At 38.2% G+C, this 14602-nt stretch overlaps 1 protein-coding gene across 3 annotated transcripts in view; it reads right to left on the reverse strand.

The window, feature by feature from the left end:
* dock2 (dedicator of cytokinesis 2) overlaps nt 1–14602 on the reverse strand; it is a 97382-nt gene that overhangs the window by 11860 nt on the left and 70920 nt on the right. For all 3 annotated transcript variants that reach the window (XM_086314775.1, XM_086314792.1, XM_086314781.1), the window contains exons 27-35: nt 5810–5908; nt 5422–5516; nt 4471–4549; nt 4236–4336; nt 3880–3938; nt 3414–3562; nt 2531–2616; nt 2191–2347; nt 326–366 (exon numbers count right to left, since the gene is read on the reverse strand). In XM_086314775.1, coding sequence (XP_086170901.1) covers nt 326–366; nt 2191–2347; nt 2531–2616; nt 3414–3562; nt 3880–3938; nt 4236–4336; nt 4471–4549; nt 5422–5516; nt 5810–5908 — 866 coding nt within the window. The remainder of the gene's footprint in view (nt 1–325; nt 367–2190; nt 2348–2530; nt 2617–3413; nt 3563–3879; nt 3939–4235; nt 4337–4470; nt 4550–5421; nt 5517–5809; nt 5909–14602) is intronic.

Genomic DNA, 14602 nt, shown 5'->3' on the forward strand with positions numbered 1-14602 from the left:
GGACCTGACTAGATCTGTACTTCCTCTCCTCCTCTCTTTCCTGTCTGTCCCGCTCATTCTCTCGCTCTCTTACAAATGGTTCTGTCTCTCCCTGTCTCTCCACCTCTCCCTCCCTCACACTCATCATGTCTCTCTCTCCCTCCAGTCAGGCCGAGCTGATCCTGTGGATTTTGACATTAATTCAGTGGAACTCATATAATCCCTTGTCAGATTATAGAGCCACACACACACACACACACGAACGCATGCACAGACATGCACAGACATGCACAGACATGCGTACAACACATATGCACCATTTAAGTTAAATCCAGCAAGTAAATACCTGATATACATCGCTTCACGATTGATGTCCTTGTAAAAGTTCTGCAAAGACAGAAGGAGGGGTTGGTTAGTGTAGTTTCTGTGTGTATGTATGCCTGTGTTCGCATGCATATGCATATATAACTGATAGAGGTTTTGAAACTATGCTATTAATTCCACGTTTATATTATACTATATTATACACCATAACATGCTGTATCACACTATACTATCCAATAATATGTATACTATACTGTACACTACACTACAACACTACACTATACCACATTACACTATCCTATTTTATACTATACTACAGTACTATACTATAATACTGATTGCTTGTGCTTTAATGTGGGAGCGTGTGTGTTTTCAAGTGTGCTAGATAAACTGCACAAACTCCCAGTTTAATTAAGTTTAATGATATCTACAGTGAACAGAGGAGTGGAACGAACTGATGTAACCTCACCTCCCATCACTAGCACAGGCCAATACACACAACAGCACCAACAGACACATAATCACAAATGTGACAAATTATAGTTAATTTTTCCACAGTATACCATCGAACCATTTTATATTGTCAAGGGTAAGATTTATTATTTATTGGACAATGAATTTTAAATTTAGGGAGCTAACATGTTTATATAGGGTGCCCATCAAGAAGACAAGTAAAGATTTGCAGCAGTCCACCTGTCTTTTAAATCTATAGCAACACAACTTTCAGTAGAACTACAGCATCACTTTCTATCTTTTATAGAGAACAATACAGCAACTGAGAGTTGTTTAAAAAAAATCTACACATATGTATGCTTAGTATATTGTAGATATAGTGTACAGTATGTGTACTGAGTTAATATTTGTAACAACGAAAAAGAAAAATGAAACCAAAATGATATACTGCAAACCTTTTGAGAGTACTTCTTATGTTCAAATAAGTTTGTTTTGTTTTGATAGTTCATCTACATGAAAGAGCAGAATAAATATGCGTGTGACTGTGCCTGTGTGTATAATTCCTTAGTAAAGTTAGCCTGGGGGGTACGGTTAGGGGAGTGCACTAGTGCCTACTTGTGGGCAGAGGGGATTTTTTTCAGTTGGCCAAATGAATGAAACAGAATAGCTAATGGGCAACTGCCACAGGCTACAAACTAAACACTCCTGCCATGTACCAGCAGCCTCCACCTTGGGGGTGGGGGATAAAGAGTTATTCTACATTATTATTCAAACACAGACGCATCCATCTGTCGAATTATGATTTTTTAAATGTTTGCATCTTGGAAATGAAAGGAAAAGAGTTTTGCTGAGGTATCATACGATTTAATCTGGCGTGGAAAAGATCATATGGTGGGTAGATGGCATCCATTACTAAACCTAAGAATACTGTGGGGGAGAATCTGATTAGGAGATCACATAAGAGAAAAGACGTGGAACAGACAGGAGCTGATGCAACCCAATGCAAAATGTAGGAGACCAGACAAGGAGATGAATCTTTGCCTTTAGATCAATCAGCACCCAAATTAAATGGGGGAAAAGAAAAAAGGCCTTGGCACATACGACAAGAAATAAAATCTGTGTTTCATAATAAACTCTTGGCTGCTTTGGATTCTATATAAAACAAAGTTTCACATTATATTGTATATTCAATTACTAATGGATTTATTGGTGTTGATGTGCGTACATCTAAGATCAGCAACTCTTTGCTATGAGACACTACACCAACAAGGCACTGTATATTGCAAGAATCACAAGGTAAGTAGCAATAAATGCTAATCCATGATGACACAAACATATCACACTTAGACACTAGAAAGCTAATGATGATGATGCTAACAAGACTTTCAAGCGCTGGCAACTTTGCCAGCTGATTTCAAAGAAGGTGGTTCTTACCAGAAGATTGACTGTGCAGCTCATGCGGTTGTTGCGGCTGTCATCGCTCATCACGGTGCGGTAGTCAAGGAGACGAATGAGGAGCCCCTTCACCAAGGAGACAAAGTGCTGCACCTGTGGCCTCAGCGTGGGTTTCTCAGCAGCACAGTCCAGCAATCTGGCAGACATGCTTCCACAATTTAATCATCAGAGACCTCTGAGAGGGTTTTAACTTGTTATTCAGGGTTATTCAGTTTGTCTATTAATGTACTGGCAGAAGACCAGAGCCAAGTGTGAAATGCTGCTCATGAGAGTTAGCAGGAAATCGATTGTGTATAGTGAAAAAAACTACAATACTTACATGCTCTCCAGTAGCTGCATGTAGCGTTCATCTCCTCCACCACCCTCCACCTCATGGTCCAACTTCAGAATGATCTCATTCTCAAACTGCCGAAGATTTTATTATTATTTTTTTAAAGTAACTATTACATTCTATTGTATTCTATTCTTAATATACCAACGTCCTTAGAAGGCAGACAGATAACAAATTACAAAGCTCTGGAGCGTCATCGTATGCTCATATCACATCTTTTATTCTTTTTATCAATTGTTTTTCAGGCTTTCTCTTTCAGGGTAAACATCAAACAACTTTGCATCACTATCTACTGAGTCATCAGATTCCCTCTCCCTGCCTACCTAATGAGTGATCTTTGTTTGTCCTTTTGTATTTAAAACAAAGAATAAGTGTTCGCTTGGGTAACACCTCACAATAGTGCTATGTGCATACAGTCCAAGTAACAGGGAAAAATATTTTCGGTATCAGAACAAAAGGACATTTATCACTCAGAGCTTGATTAATAGCATAAAGAACAGCACTGAAAATGGGGAAAGCAAAGAGTGGGACAAAATGTAGATTAAGAAGCAAAAGACGGGAGCAACAGAAGTGGAAATCAATTATGCATGCAAGCATAATTAAGGTGTCTCTTTTACTTTTATCTGCTGCATTACAGGAAATCAATGCGGGAGCACAATGTGTATGTGCCACAGTTATAGATTTTCTATTTCATTTGTTTTCCTTGTCTCTTCTTTTAATTTTAGCATGTATTCATAGATACAAATGCATCAAAGTCTGCAATATACAAGATTTATTTAAGTATTTTTTGTATCACGATTAGTTTTTAAATGGCTCGACTGTCTTAAGTTTAGTATGTATACTAATCGCTTGTGTTCTTATATGTGTGTACCTTGCTGAAGTTTCCAAAACGTGCATGTTCACAGGTGATCATGTCAAAGAAGATGGGAATAGTGGCCCTTCTCAGCTCTTCCTCAGGGATCAAAGTCATCTCCAGGATGGGACCCACCATGCCGGGGATGAAACAGATTTTATGACTGCCTGAAAAAACACACACATAGAAATAAACACACGTAATTGCTCGTATATGCAGACACAGCATTTTTCACTCACCCTCAGGTAACACTACAGGTCTCTGTCTGGCAAATACAAGAAGTATTTTTCTTCTACAGTAAGAGCTTTAGCTCTGTGCAGGATATAACCCTACTCTTCTGTACACACCACAGAAAACTGTGATATTTTTAGTGCACTGATATATTCAGATTGGTGTCTGTCAGTGTGAAACGCTGCTGACTCATGAACCTTTCTATCCACAGTTTATGAAGAAGAAAAACTACACATTACAGTATAGTACTTACCTAGTTTATACCAGATGTCACGGATTGCAAAGCCAATAAGCCTTCTCATATCTCCATATCTGGAATTCAGAGTGTGGGACAATAAGGAAGGAAAAATACACAGAAAGAGAAAAAAGAAGACATTAGAATGTTAGTTTGGAAGCAGTGTCCTAATCAATACTGTTATTACTGAGTGGAAAAGATAATGCTCACCTACTCTTACTCAACTTGATCTAAATTAAATGCCTATCTACAGGTAACACACACTTTTAATAAGTAGTGGAGTTTAGACAGCAAACAAAGAATCCTAAATAGACCACAAATCAGTGGGGAGAGTAGGTGTGGTAAATTGGGAAATTAAATAGCTCTTCTCTCACTTGGCCAGAATCTTGTTCCTCTTGGTTGGTGAGAAATGTTGAAGCTGCAGGGACTCCTGGGTAATAAACGCAACTGCCAAGTGGAAGTAGTTATTCCACAACTAGACAGTGAGGAAGAGTGAGGAAGGGAGGGGATGCAGAGAAAGATAGCGTTTAAGGGGATTCAGACACAATAAGAAGGATGGCATCAATATGAGACAAAGCTCGGAAATATTGCACATAAAAATACAGTTACCTGGACTTCAAAGTCATCGTTATTAAGGAACTTTTCTTTCATAGTGTCAGCATATGTATTGATGGCTCTTAGGAACACCCTAATGAACAGATATAAAAAAATAAATCAAAAAGACATGTCAATGAAGTAAACTTTGCTGTGGCTGTGTTTGATCAAACTGAATGTTAAAAAAAGGAGAATACGAGTAAAAAACGAATAAAAGGATGGGATTCTTTAAAAAACCACAATGCAGCTTATTTTTTGTTTATCAAAGAATTCAGCTCTAGAGCTTAAAGCCACAGCTTTAAACTGTTATTCCAGACAAAAAAATGCAATATCGCATTCAATTCAAATCTTCTGTCACAGTGATAGATCATGATCGCAAGTTAACAAAGTGTGCAGGTGTATTGGCGTGATATGGCCTTATGGATTTCTAAAGTTAAGTAGCAAAACTACTCTCAGGCTCCCTCTGCTTCAACACTGTCTATCTATCACCATTATACAGAGCCAAATGCCATTCCTTCTCATTCCCCCTCCTTCTTTCATTTTCTTTTAAGTAGGCTTTTCTTTCTATATCTGCACATCTTCATTCTAACCCCGGTCTGCAGACTCCTTATCAAACTGCCTTTTCCTGTACCTCACATTCAATTTTTCCTATTTGCCTTTTCGTCTGACACAGCTTTAGCCTCCCTTTAGCTTACATCACAAAAAACACTGATAGCTTTCACTCCATCGGCTCACACACAGTCATATTTGCCACATCAGCCGTTTTCATCATCGCAGCCTTGATCCCAGCTTTCCTATCGCTAACTTATCCCTGTGTGGGTTCATGTGGATGAACCAGTCGACTGTTGATGTCGACTTTTTAAATGCATAAGCTGTAGCTCATGGGCAAACACATGTAGAACCATGCAAGAGAAGACTTTCAAACTGGTTCTGTGCATGTGTGTGTACATATCTGCAATATGTTACCTGTTCTGTACCATGATCATGGCCATCCAGTCAGACGGATACACATGTTTCCCAATCAAGTCCTTGAAAAGGAGGAAGGACTCCATTAGGAAGTCCTGCAGTAGAAGAAGACAAGAAGAACAAGAGACAAATGAGAATATAGAACTGTACTACACAGCAATATGCAAAGTTTTGAGCCACCCTTCATTTATACTTTGATAGGAAAATGAGACATTTTGCTGCACAAAAATGACAGATATAGCAAAAATGATACAAATTAAAACTTATATGTCCAAACAGTTACTTAATTTCTTTTTTTTATTATTTGTCAGAAGGCTCAATAAACACTCCAGTTTTTAAAAAAAATCCAGTTTTCTGCCATCTGCGGATATGTGTGTGAGGCACTTACCACTAGATCAGTAGTTCCACTGAAGGTTTCGATGTATGTAGAATAGTGTCGATCATCCATCTGACTTAGAATAGCTGTCATGCAGGCAACAACCCTCGACTACAGAGGTAAAGTGTGTAAAAAGAAAAAGAAAGAAAGAGATAACCCATTACTCTTAGCCTGAGAGCTACACATCTTAAGCCGAAAACTGAATCATCCATCCATACATCCATCTATTTTCTAAACCACTTATCCATTTCAGTTTTTGCTTGGGGGCTGGAGACTATTCCAGTTTCATAAGGTGAGGGGTGTGTTACTGTACACCCAGAACAGGTCAGCAATCTATTGCAGGGTGCTTTTGAGTCACTTAAGGTTATCCATACTGCACCAAGACTGACGCATAGCTAAACAGAAATTAAACTGTTTGCATCAACAGCTCGTTATTACCATGGAATTTTCAGATGATCATAATCACTATAACCAAACCCAATCATTGCCAGGAAGGCTGGCAGTGTCTGTAGTTTCTAAATTACATTCTATAGTTTACATCGTGGCACCCTGCCACAAGGTGAAATTAAAAAGAAATACCTTCCGAATGACTCGATCACTCCAAATAACAAATACAGAACTAAACCGCTCAGACTTTCTGATAACAACAAATGAGAAAAGGTACAATGAACTTCAGTAAAAATTCATTTTAACATAGTTCATCTGATTTACTTGTTGAAAAGATAAAGAGACGAAAACCTTTCAAACATCAACAAAAGCAAAAAAAAAAAAAAAAAAAGCAGTTCAGACAAAAGTTCAGTGATGTGGTCAACCTTAATATCACCACAAAGAGGCTTTATAATGTGATAACATGTGATGTTGTCTAAAGATCGTTAAGCAAAAACGAAATAGAGTTTGAATGTTTCATGTTTGTGAGGGTCATCAGTTCATGCACTTAACTTGAAATATGGCCCAAGCTGAGTACACATAGACACACGCTGAGTTTAGTATTAGCAAGCGTCAGCGATAGAAGATAGAAAGAGTCCTGAGACAGAGCAGTTGGAAGAAGGAGCTGCGACTTCTGTGAGAAAGACAGACATGAAAGATGAGGCTAGGCATGAAAAAGAAAAAAAAAGTTTTACCTAAGTTAGCTTTAAATCTGTGTGAAAAGTACTGAGGAAAAACTCTCTCGAGCTGGATTAGAGCAGAATATTCATGGGAAATTTAGAGCAGATCTTTCCACATCCAGAGGCTGAGAGGGGGAAGGCACTGAGAATGGTAATGGTCAATGAAGGTGAAGAAAACAGAGAAAAAAAATACAGAACCTGATCTGCATCAACTTGAAGAAAACATGAATAATTACTGGCATGAAAGAAAATGTGAATTTATTTTAAGGTTTGTGCATATTATATATGTTCCTAAAAGTGTTGAAATCTTTGCTGATTAAGTGAAATTTTGTCAATCTACACTCTTCCTCCTTCATGTTCTCCACCAGCTGGACTACTGTTGCATTTTTAATCATTTTTCTTGTTGATTTCATTGACTCTTTTTGCCAGGTTCAATTTGACTTCTTCAAGTGGTCTGTAAATAAATCCTCCCTCCACATAATCATCACACCACTGAGCCTCAAAAGGGCCTGAACATTTTTAAACACTGGTAAACACTAATATGTTTCCCCTTATATGCCCTTGTTTTGTTACACTACATATAGTTTTTGTTATGATCCTCCTTCTGCTGCTACACTGAGTTCAGTAAACATTCAGAACAGGTATTTCTGCCACCGGGATTTGTGAGAAATTATCCTTCGGAGTTGGTGGCAGAAAAGGAGACACGAGACAGAGATTAAGGATGATGGATGACTAATTGAAGATGAAAGATGAATGGCATCTAACGCGATGACAGCTTTAATTTGATCAAAAGTGGCAGGGTTTGTGTTTGTGCTTGCCTGCATTCTAATAAGCAACGATACTTTTTCAGTCATGTATGCAAACAAAACTTAAAAGTTCATTAAAACTTCATTAAAACATAGCTGCGAGCAGCAACGAAGGGGGCAAGCGGTTCAGCAGGGCACAGTCACCATGGCAACTTAATGTGATCGTGTTAGAAACGTGACTTTAAGCACTCATAGGAAACAGACAGTCTTCACAATGTGGTCCCGGGTCTGTGCATTACGTTTGGATGTAATAGCTCTGAGCATTGCTGAGATATGACCTTACTACCACATTTGTAAGCTTGCTGCTGATTTCAGTTGACTGTGACCTATTATTGCCTTTAAATAATAATCAAAAAAATCAAAAAAAATATGTCAACTTTGGTTATCATGGGTTTAGGGCTTATCAGTGACAACTTTGTGGAAAACGTCAAAAACATTTTCATAAAAATCAAAATGTCTCAGCATAAGCCACAAAGTTCAGCAGTACTTCATTTGTTAAAAAGTCATCCACGTGTTTTAAACTTTGCAACTTTAAACCAGTGGCGGTGCAGGCGTGGTCAAGCCTCAAACACAACACGAGGGATGTTTTTTTATTAAGCTGGTTGTTTTTCAGCTCCTGATAGCAGCAATGCTGGTGACAGATGTGTAAGAAATGCAAGGACAGAGACGCCGAAGCTGCCAAATGATCAAACCATTCTTCCATTGTGTTAGTCTGTTATGTGCTGCAAAACTGGATCACCTGTCAAACCGACTACATGATAATCTTCTGCTATTTGAGATGATGCGATAGTCTTTTTATTTACTTGCAACATTGTTCCTTAAACAGTAAAATAAAACACAGCTGTGCTAGAACATGTACATTTCAATTTCAAAGTAGAGAAACAAAAAATAAATGAATAAAAATCTGCAGCTTTGTGTGATCCTACAACACTTTGCAAGTGAATTATTCTTGAATATATAGGATTGATTTTTATACACAACTTGATTACAGTAAATCAATATCATCTTTTATATTATCTGTTAATGCTTATACATGACGACACAAAGTTGTGTGAGTAAAACAGCAGTACACATAGTTTGTGGTCCCATAAGGAGGTGCAGCATTTATTCACCACAGCACTTGATAAAAGGCTTCTGTGGGTTACACATGTGTTTCCTCACTCTCAGCCCTTTTAAAAGCTCTCTCTCTCCTCAAGATGCAATTAAGGACTTGAAAGATCGTTCATTGTGACAAAGGAGAAACAATTTAGGGTCTTGGGAGGGGAGAGGACTTGAGGATGCATAAGTTAGCATAATTAAAAGCACCCTCGGAATCCAGGGACTGTCCCTGAACGCTGTGCCACATTTCTAAACTTTTAACATGCAGTCCTTGGGGTTGCCAACAGACTCTAAAGGCAGGAGGAGAAGAAGAAGAAAGGAATGAATGATGAAATAAAAAGCATACATATAATGGGTGCCTACAGAGCTTAGTCGCTAATAAATATCTTACTGAGAATGTATGTTCTTGAATGTGCGTGCGTGTGTGTGTCTATGTGTGTGTGTGTGTGGTTTTGTGTATTAGTGCTCAGGGTATAACTACCCCCATCCTCCACCCAACCGTCTGCACTATGGTGACACCAGAGACCCCATCACCATACTTCCTTTTTTAATCTCGCTTCCCTTCTTTCACATTTCTCTTTCCTCTTATGTCTCCCTCTTAAAAGTGCTGGGAGATCAGTTTAGTGTGACACCTAAGTACAGAGTAAGTGCTGGAAGAAACACTTAAATGAGGGAACAATGATTAGTTTGTGCTTAAATAACAACTTATCTGTCGCTAAAATTAACTCCTGTCATTGAAAGTAAACCTTAGTATGAGAAAACACTGTTATTGACAGCAGTGGCAAGTCTTTAAATTATGCATATATACTAATATATGTAATTTAGTAGGAAACTCTCCCCAAAGGTGGTAAAAACCAACAGACAGGATCAAGAAGCACAATTAACTCTATTTTTTTTCCACCCCTCGCTCTTCCTTTTTTGCCTCCTTAGAGTGCACTGCCTGATCAGTAATAGGATTAGGAACACACACACACACACTTACTCAGGAAAACTACTCAACAGCTCATACATTTTTGGTTTAGTGTTCACTGTGCTGGTGTATATGTGGATGTTACTGTTTTGAAGTGTAGGTCACGTGTCATATTGCCCTACTTCACTCTAATTGGTGTTCTCTGAGGGGCAGTGCTCTCAATCTCCTTTAACGCCATCTAAACACGACACAAATGCTGAAAGGGCCAAATATCTAGCCATCAAATGCTCCTGCGTCCTCACACATGAATGTGTTTCATCAACACATTGTTGCATGCAAAGACGCATGGAAGGTATATTTTTGTTGTGTATAATAATAAAACTGCAAACAATCACACTGTGTATGACAGAGAGAGAGCTTAGGGCTTGTTGAGGCAAAGGCCTTACACAACAGCTAAAAGATTACTGGCAAAACATGGCACAGACTTTGCCAAGGTCTGAGATTTCATTCCCTTCCTCCTCCATCCTTTGCTTTCCTTTAACCCTTTAAGACCTACCATAGAACCAAGTCCGCCAGAGCTTATATTATATTTTTACATGCCGTAGTGCCATTTTTGGGAGCATTTCAAGTTGATTTACATCAATACAACCATTACAGCCCAAATGTTAATAATATGTCTGCATTAAGTGCATAGTAATTACATAAATTGCAAAAAAGTGCAATAAACTACAAAAAAATTGAAAATTGTTTTTGTTTTTTTAACATATATTTCTAGTTAGAGAAATTTAAGAGGCTTATCCCTCAAAACTTTAAATACAAAAAAGTTGCACAAAATAGTTTCCCACCACAGGAAATTTATTTTAAGTGTCTTCATAGTTTTATTTTTGAAATACACCAATTTTCATATACTGCAGGAAAAACAAAAAGAAATATTATAATGCAAATTAGCAAAAAAAAACAGCATGTGCATCAAAACAAACTATTTCGAGCAGTGCAATATGAGTTCTAAGCATCCCAGAAACGACACAGAAAGTCATAAAGTCAAAGATAACTTTTAAAAACACCAGTAGAGGCTCATAAGGCCACGATGGTAAAAAACTACATTTCCGCAAAATGACGACACTTCCGGTTTCGAGCAGGTCATGGCGGACATGCGATAGTTCACGCTGATGGACGTAGGAAGTGTTATGAACAGCTGATCGGATCGGCAAAGCGTGTTTCTGGAATATTATGTTTTTGTTGCTACAAGTGCTTTTTATGCAGTTTTTGCAAAGCTATATGTGGAAGGAAACTGTGACTTAGGACAAGCTGATGGCATAAGATGTAAGTACAACTCCTCCGGTTTCATATGAAAAAAAATTATTGCTCTAGCTCACGTGGTTACAGAGCTACCAGGATTTAAAAATAGTTACGCAAAATGGAGCGTGTCCGCTCCGACCGGCTTTAAAGGGTTAATATGTCTATCCATTCTCTCATTCTGGCCACTGCTGTTGGCAACAAATTCACAGCTGTAATTTCCAAGTTGCTTCCAAATGACAGTTACCTGACAAAGCAGTTTGTATCCTGATAACTTTCACTGCATATCATCTGCTGTCTGATAATGTGTTGCTGTCATTACTGTGGTGACAGCGTCAAACGAAATGTTTTTACTGATAGTGATAGCAGCGATAGATCTCAGTCAGCATTCATCCACTCAACAACAGATGATATTAGGAAGATATGATTTACACTCTCAAATTACTAGTTTGAAATAGTAATTGAACCCAGATGTTACACCTGCTTACAGCTTATAGTGAAACTGAAATTCTATTGTGTCTTGAGCCATAATTAGCAAAAAAATAGAGTGAAACATGAAATTTTCGTGTGGAATTCCAGCCACCAAATGACAGAATTCCTGGTTGGTCCACTGTAAAGCCAAAATATAAACAGAATACAAGTAGGATTTAATAGATATATGTTATTATTATTTGTAACTAATTTATGCTTGCAGAGATGTATAGAGATGTGTGTTTCGAGTCCATGATTGCTAACCAAACTAATCTAATACACCAAAAAAGAGGGAACTTTTTTTCTGCGAAAATATTTTTTTCTAAACATAGCAAAAAAATGTGAATATCAGGATTTCACCACAACATTCACATTTACAAATGTAATCCAGGCTTGTATCTTAGGTCTATTTGTACAAGTCTCTTCTCTGAACCTAAATTCCTGCTACTTTCATTTTACAGATCAGCAAGATCCATATGAGTGCCCCCAAAGCAGGAGAGATATGTGCATTTATGGACATACCATAACTTTATCACTACAAATGACAATTTACCTCTGACATGGAGACAGAACTGTTACACTGGAAGGAAAATTACACAGTATACTTTTCTACCCTTCAGCTGGTAGACTGGCACTTGTGTTGGAAATTTGCCATATAGAGAAGCTAGCATCTCAGATTGTAGCGTCAACCCTGTGATTAAGGCAAGAATACAGAGTAAGACACAGCTGCCAAGGTGTTATCATTTGGTGCTGTTGCTAATTTGACGTTATCGCCTACAAAACACCGTAATTGAGAAATCTCAAAATGCATTAGCATGACATTTGAATGTCCTTAAAGTTATGTTTCGTGTGGTAGATGACAGATGACAAAATCATAAACTAGTAATCTAAGGCCAGCTGTCCTCTCTCAGAAGACAGCTGGCAAAAAGAAAGACAGATTGTTCAATAGACTGAGGCAATGCATTTAACAACAAACTTTATTTGGAAAAAAAATTAAAGTTAAAGTTAAGTTTAAATATTCTTCCAGTTTCTGTTGGACTGCTTTACATTACCTAAAGCCTTAGAATCAAACAGAATAATGAAAATAGGAACACAGTAAACAATAACTAAAAAAGTATGGAAATAACCATGAAATTGTAAACTGACTCAATTAAGCCTTCATCACAGCCACCCTAGTGAGCACACTATTGTATCTATATCATTAGATCAGCACTATCTAGTAACTATATTATTATATTAGTAACCCCTGCCATCAGCCTCTGTCAATATTCTCACTGATAGTAGTAGCTGTAAGTTGGCAATCCCGAATTAATTGCTCATATTTTTTGGAGCCTGGGCTTTTCTGTCTTATAAATGTTACATAGACTCTATGACAGTGAGTTTGAATTTTGTTTAAAGTTCATTATGCCCACGAGATGCCCAGCGGGATAAACAGTGGAACGACGATGGATGCAATTAAATATAATTAACATATCATTAATTTTAAATTAAGACAGAGAATTAAAGCATTAACTGTGACAGTCCCAATTTAAATGCTTAAGGTTTTAGGGTTTAATCTTTACACGAGTAGCTGTTTCTGACATTGACAGAACTGCCAATCAATAGTGTGGAACAGGGAATCAAGCAGTGCACTAAGTACACACTGATCTACGTCCATGTTTTCACCTTTAACAGTGCAAATAACCAAGATATATACATATAGACACTAGCCTAGACTAGTGGATGACTATCCATCTAGGCATCTGGAGTTTCAATTTAAAACACAGGGCACACGATAAGAACAATCCATTCAAATGACTCCACATCAGACTCCACCAATGATGCCTTTCACAGCAGTCTATATCCCGTTTGTGCTCTCCTCACCAATCTCCCTCTTTACCCTCCTCTGTGGTTCCTTTTGTGACATCCCCCTAAATGAGAAGTCATCATCTTTTTTTTTTTTTTTTAAATAGAACATCTAAAAAACACATTCTCACTGGACAATTGCAGCACTCCTTACTGTACTCCCTCACAGCGACATGCTCAACACTGACCTCCTTGTTACACACAAATACATGCAGACACATTTTTTCCAACACCTGTGGGCTGAGGTGAAATGTAGAGAGGTGGTGGTTGGGGAGACTGTTGGAGGTGGTTGGGGAAGGGGGGGGGGGGGGGTGACAAAAGAGATGGATTGTGTGCAGCAGTAATTAGAGCTGTTGTGTTTAAGGATGGATTGGTTGCATGTTTGTTTGACTCAGAGCAACAGAGAGAGGTAGCATGAGTGTCTATCTGTGTGCATTACACAGCGTATGCAAACCTGCACGCCTGTTGACTGTTCAGAAAACAGATCAATGTGTCCTCAGCCCATTTCCTACTCATGTAAAAAGAGCCAGAATCAGTTAACGCAAGTAGGGAAGAGTGAGAGGAGGGGAGGTCAAGGGAAAATGAATGAAAAAAGAGAAGAAAAAAAAAGAGAAGAAAATGCAGTGAAATAAAACATTTACAGGCTTAAAAAGAGGACAGGTTTTTGTTTTCTCAAGCTCACACACCATACACTCTCATACCCCTTCTCATCTTCCTCTCCCAAATCAAATTACCACGACCTCTAAGCTCTGGCACAACTATCTCATGATTTATGGCCCTCGCGTGTTTCCGTGCACACGTGTAATATTTTTTAAAAGCCTTCATGTGTTGAACTGCGGTGACTGCTGCTTATGCAATGTGCATAATTACATTTATATTTGTCACACTCACATACACACACCATTTACCTCATCACACCAGAGGTCAATTGAAACACAACACAAGGTGAGTCAACCACTTTGCAGTGGTGCATACATCGCCAGTTATTTTCAGATGGGGGAGGGGTCAGGAGGGACATTTATATGGACACTGCATCAAACAGCCGCTCAGGGAACACGCAAACTCGCAGCGTTTTAAAGAAATATTCAAAACATTTCACTGACAATCACTGCTTAGAATGGAGAATCAAACTCGACATTGCATTGTGTTATTGTACAAGCATTACATTTGTAAATTCCCTGCAGCTTTATTTCTTAACTGCTAACAGCCTAACAAATGTTTATCCTAATGAAACCATACAAGATCAATCCCTAAACCTGAATTCTAAATCTGA

The sequence above is a fragment of the Aulonocara sp. 'chitande type north' Nkhata Bay genome, linkage group LG2, assembly GCF_057382095.1.
Source record: "Aulonocara sp. 'chitande type north' Nkhata Bay isolate Kocher_YH1m ecotype deep benthic linkage group LG2, A_spYH_male_GT1.1, whole genome shotgun sequence".
Classification (NCBI taxonomy): Eukaryota; Metazoa; Chordata; class Actinopteri; order Cichliformes; family Cichlidae; genus Aulonocara; species Aulonocara sp. 'chitande type north' Nkhata Bay.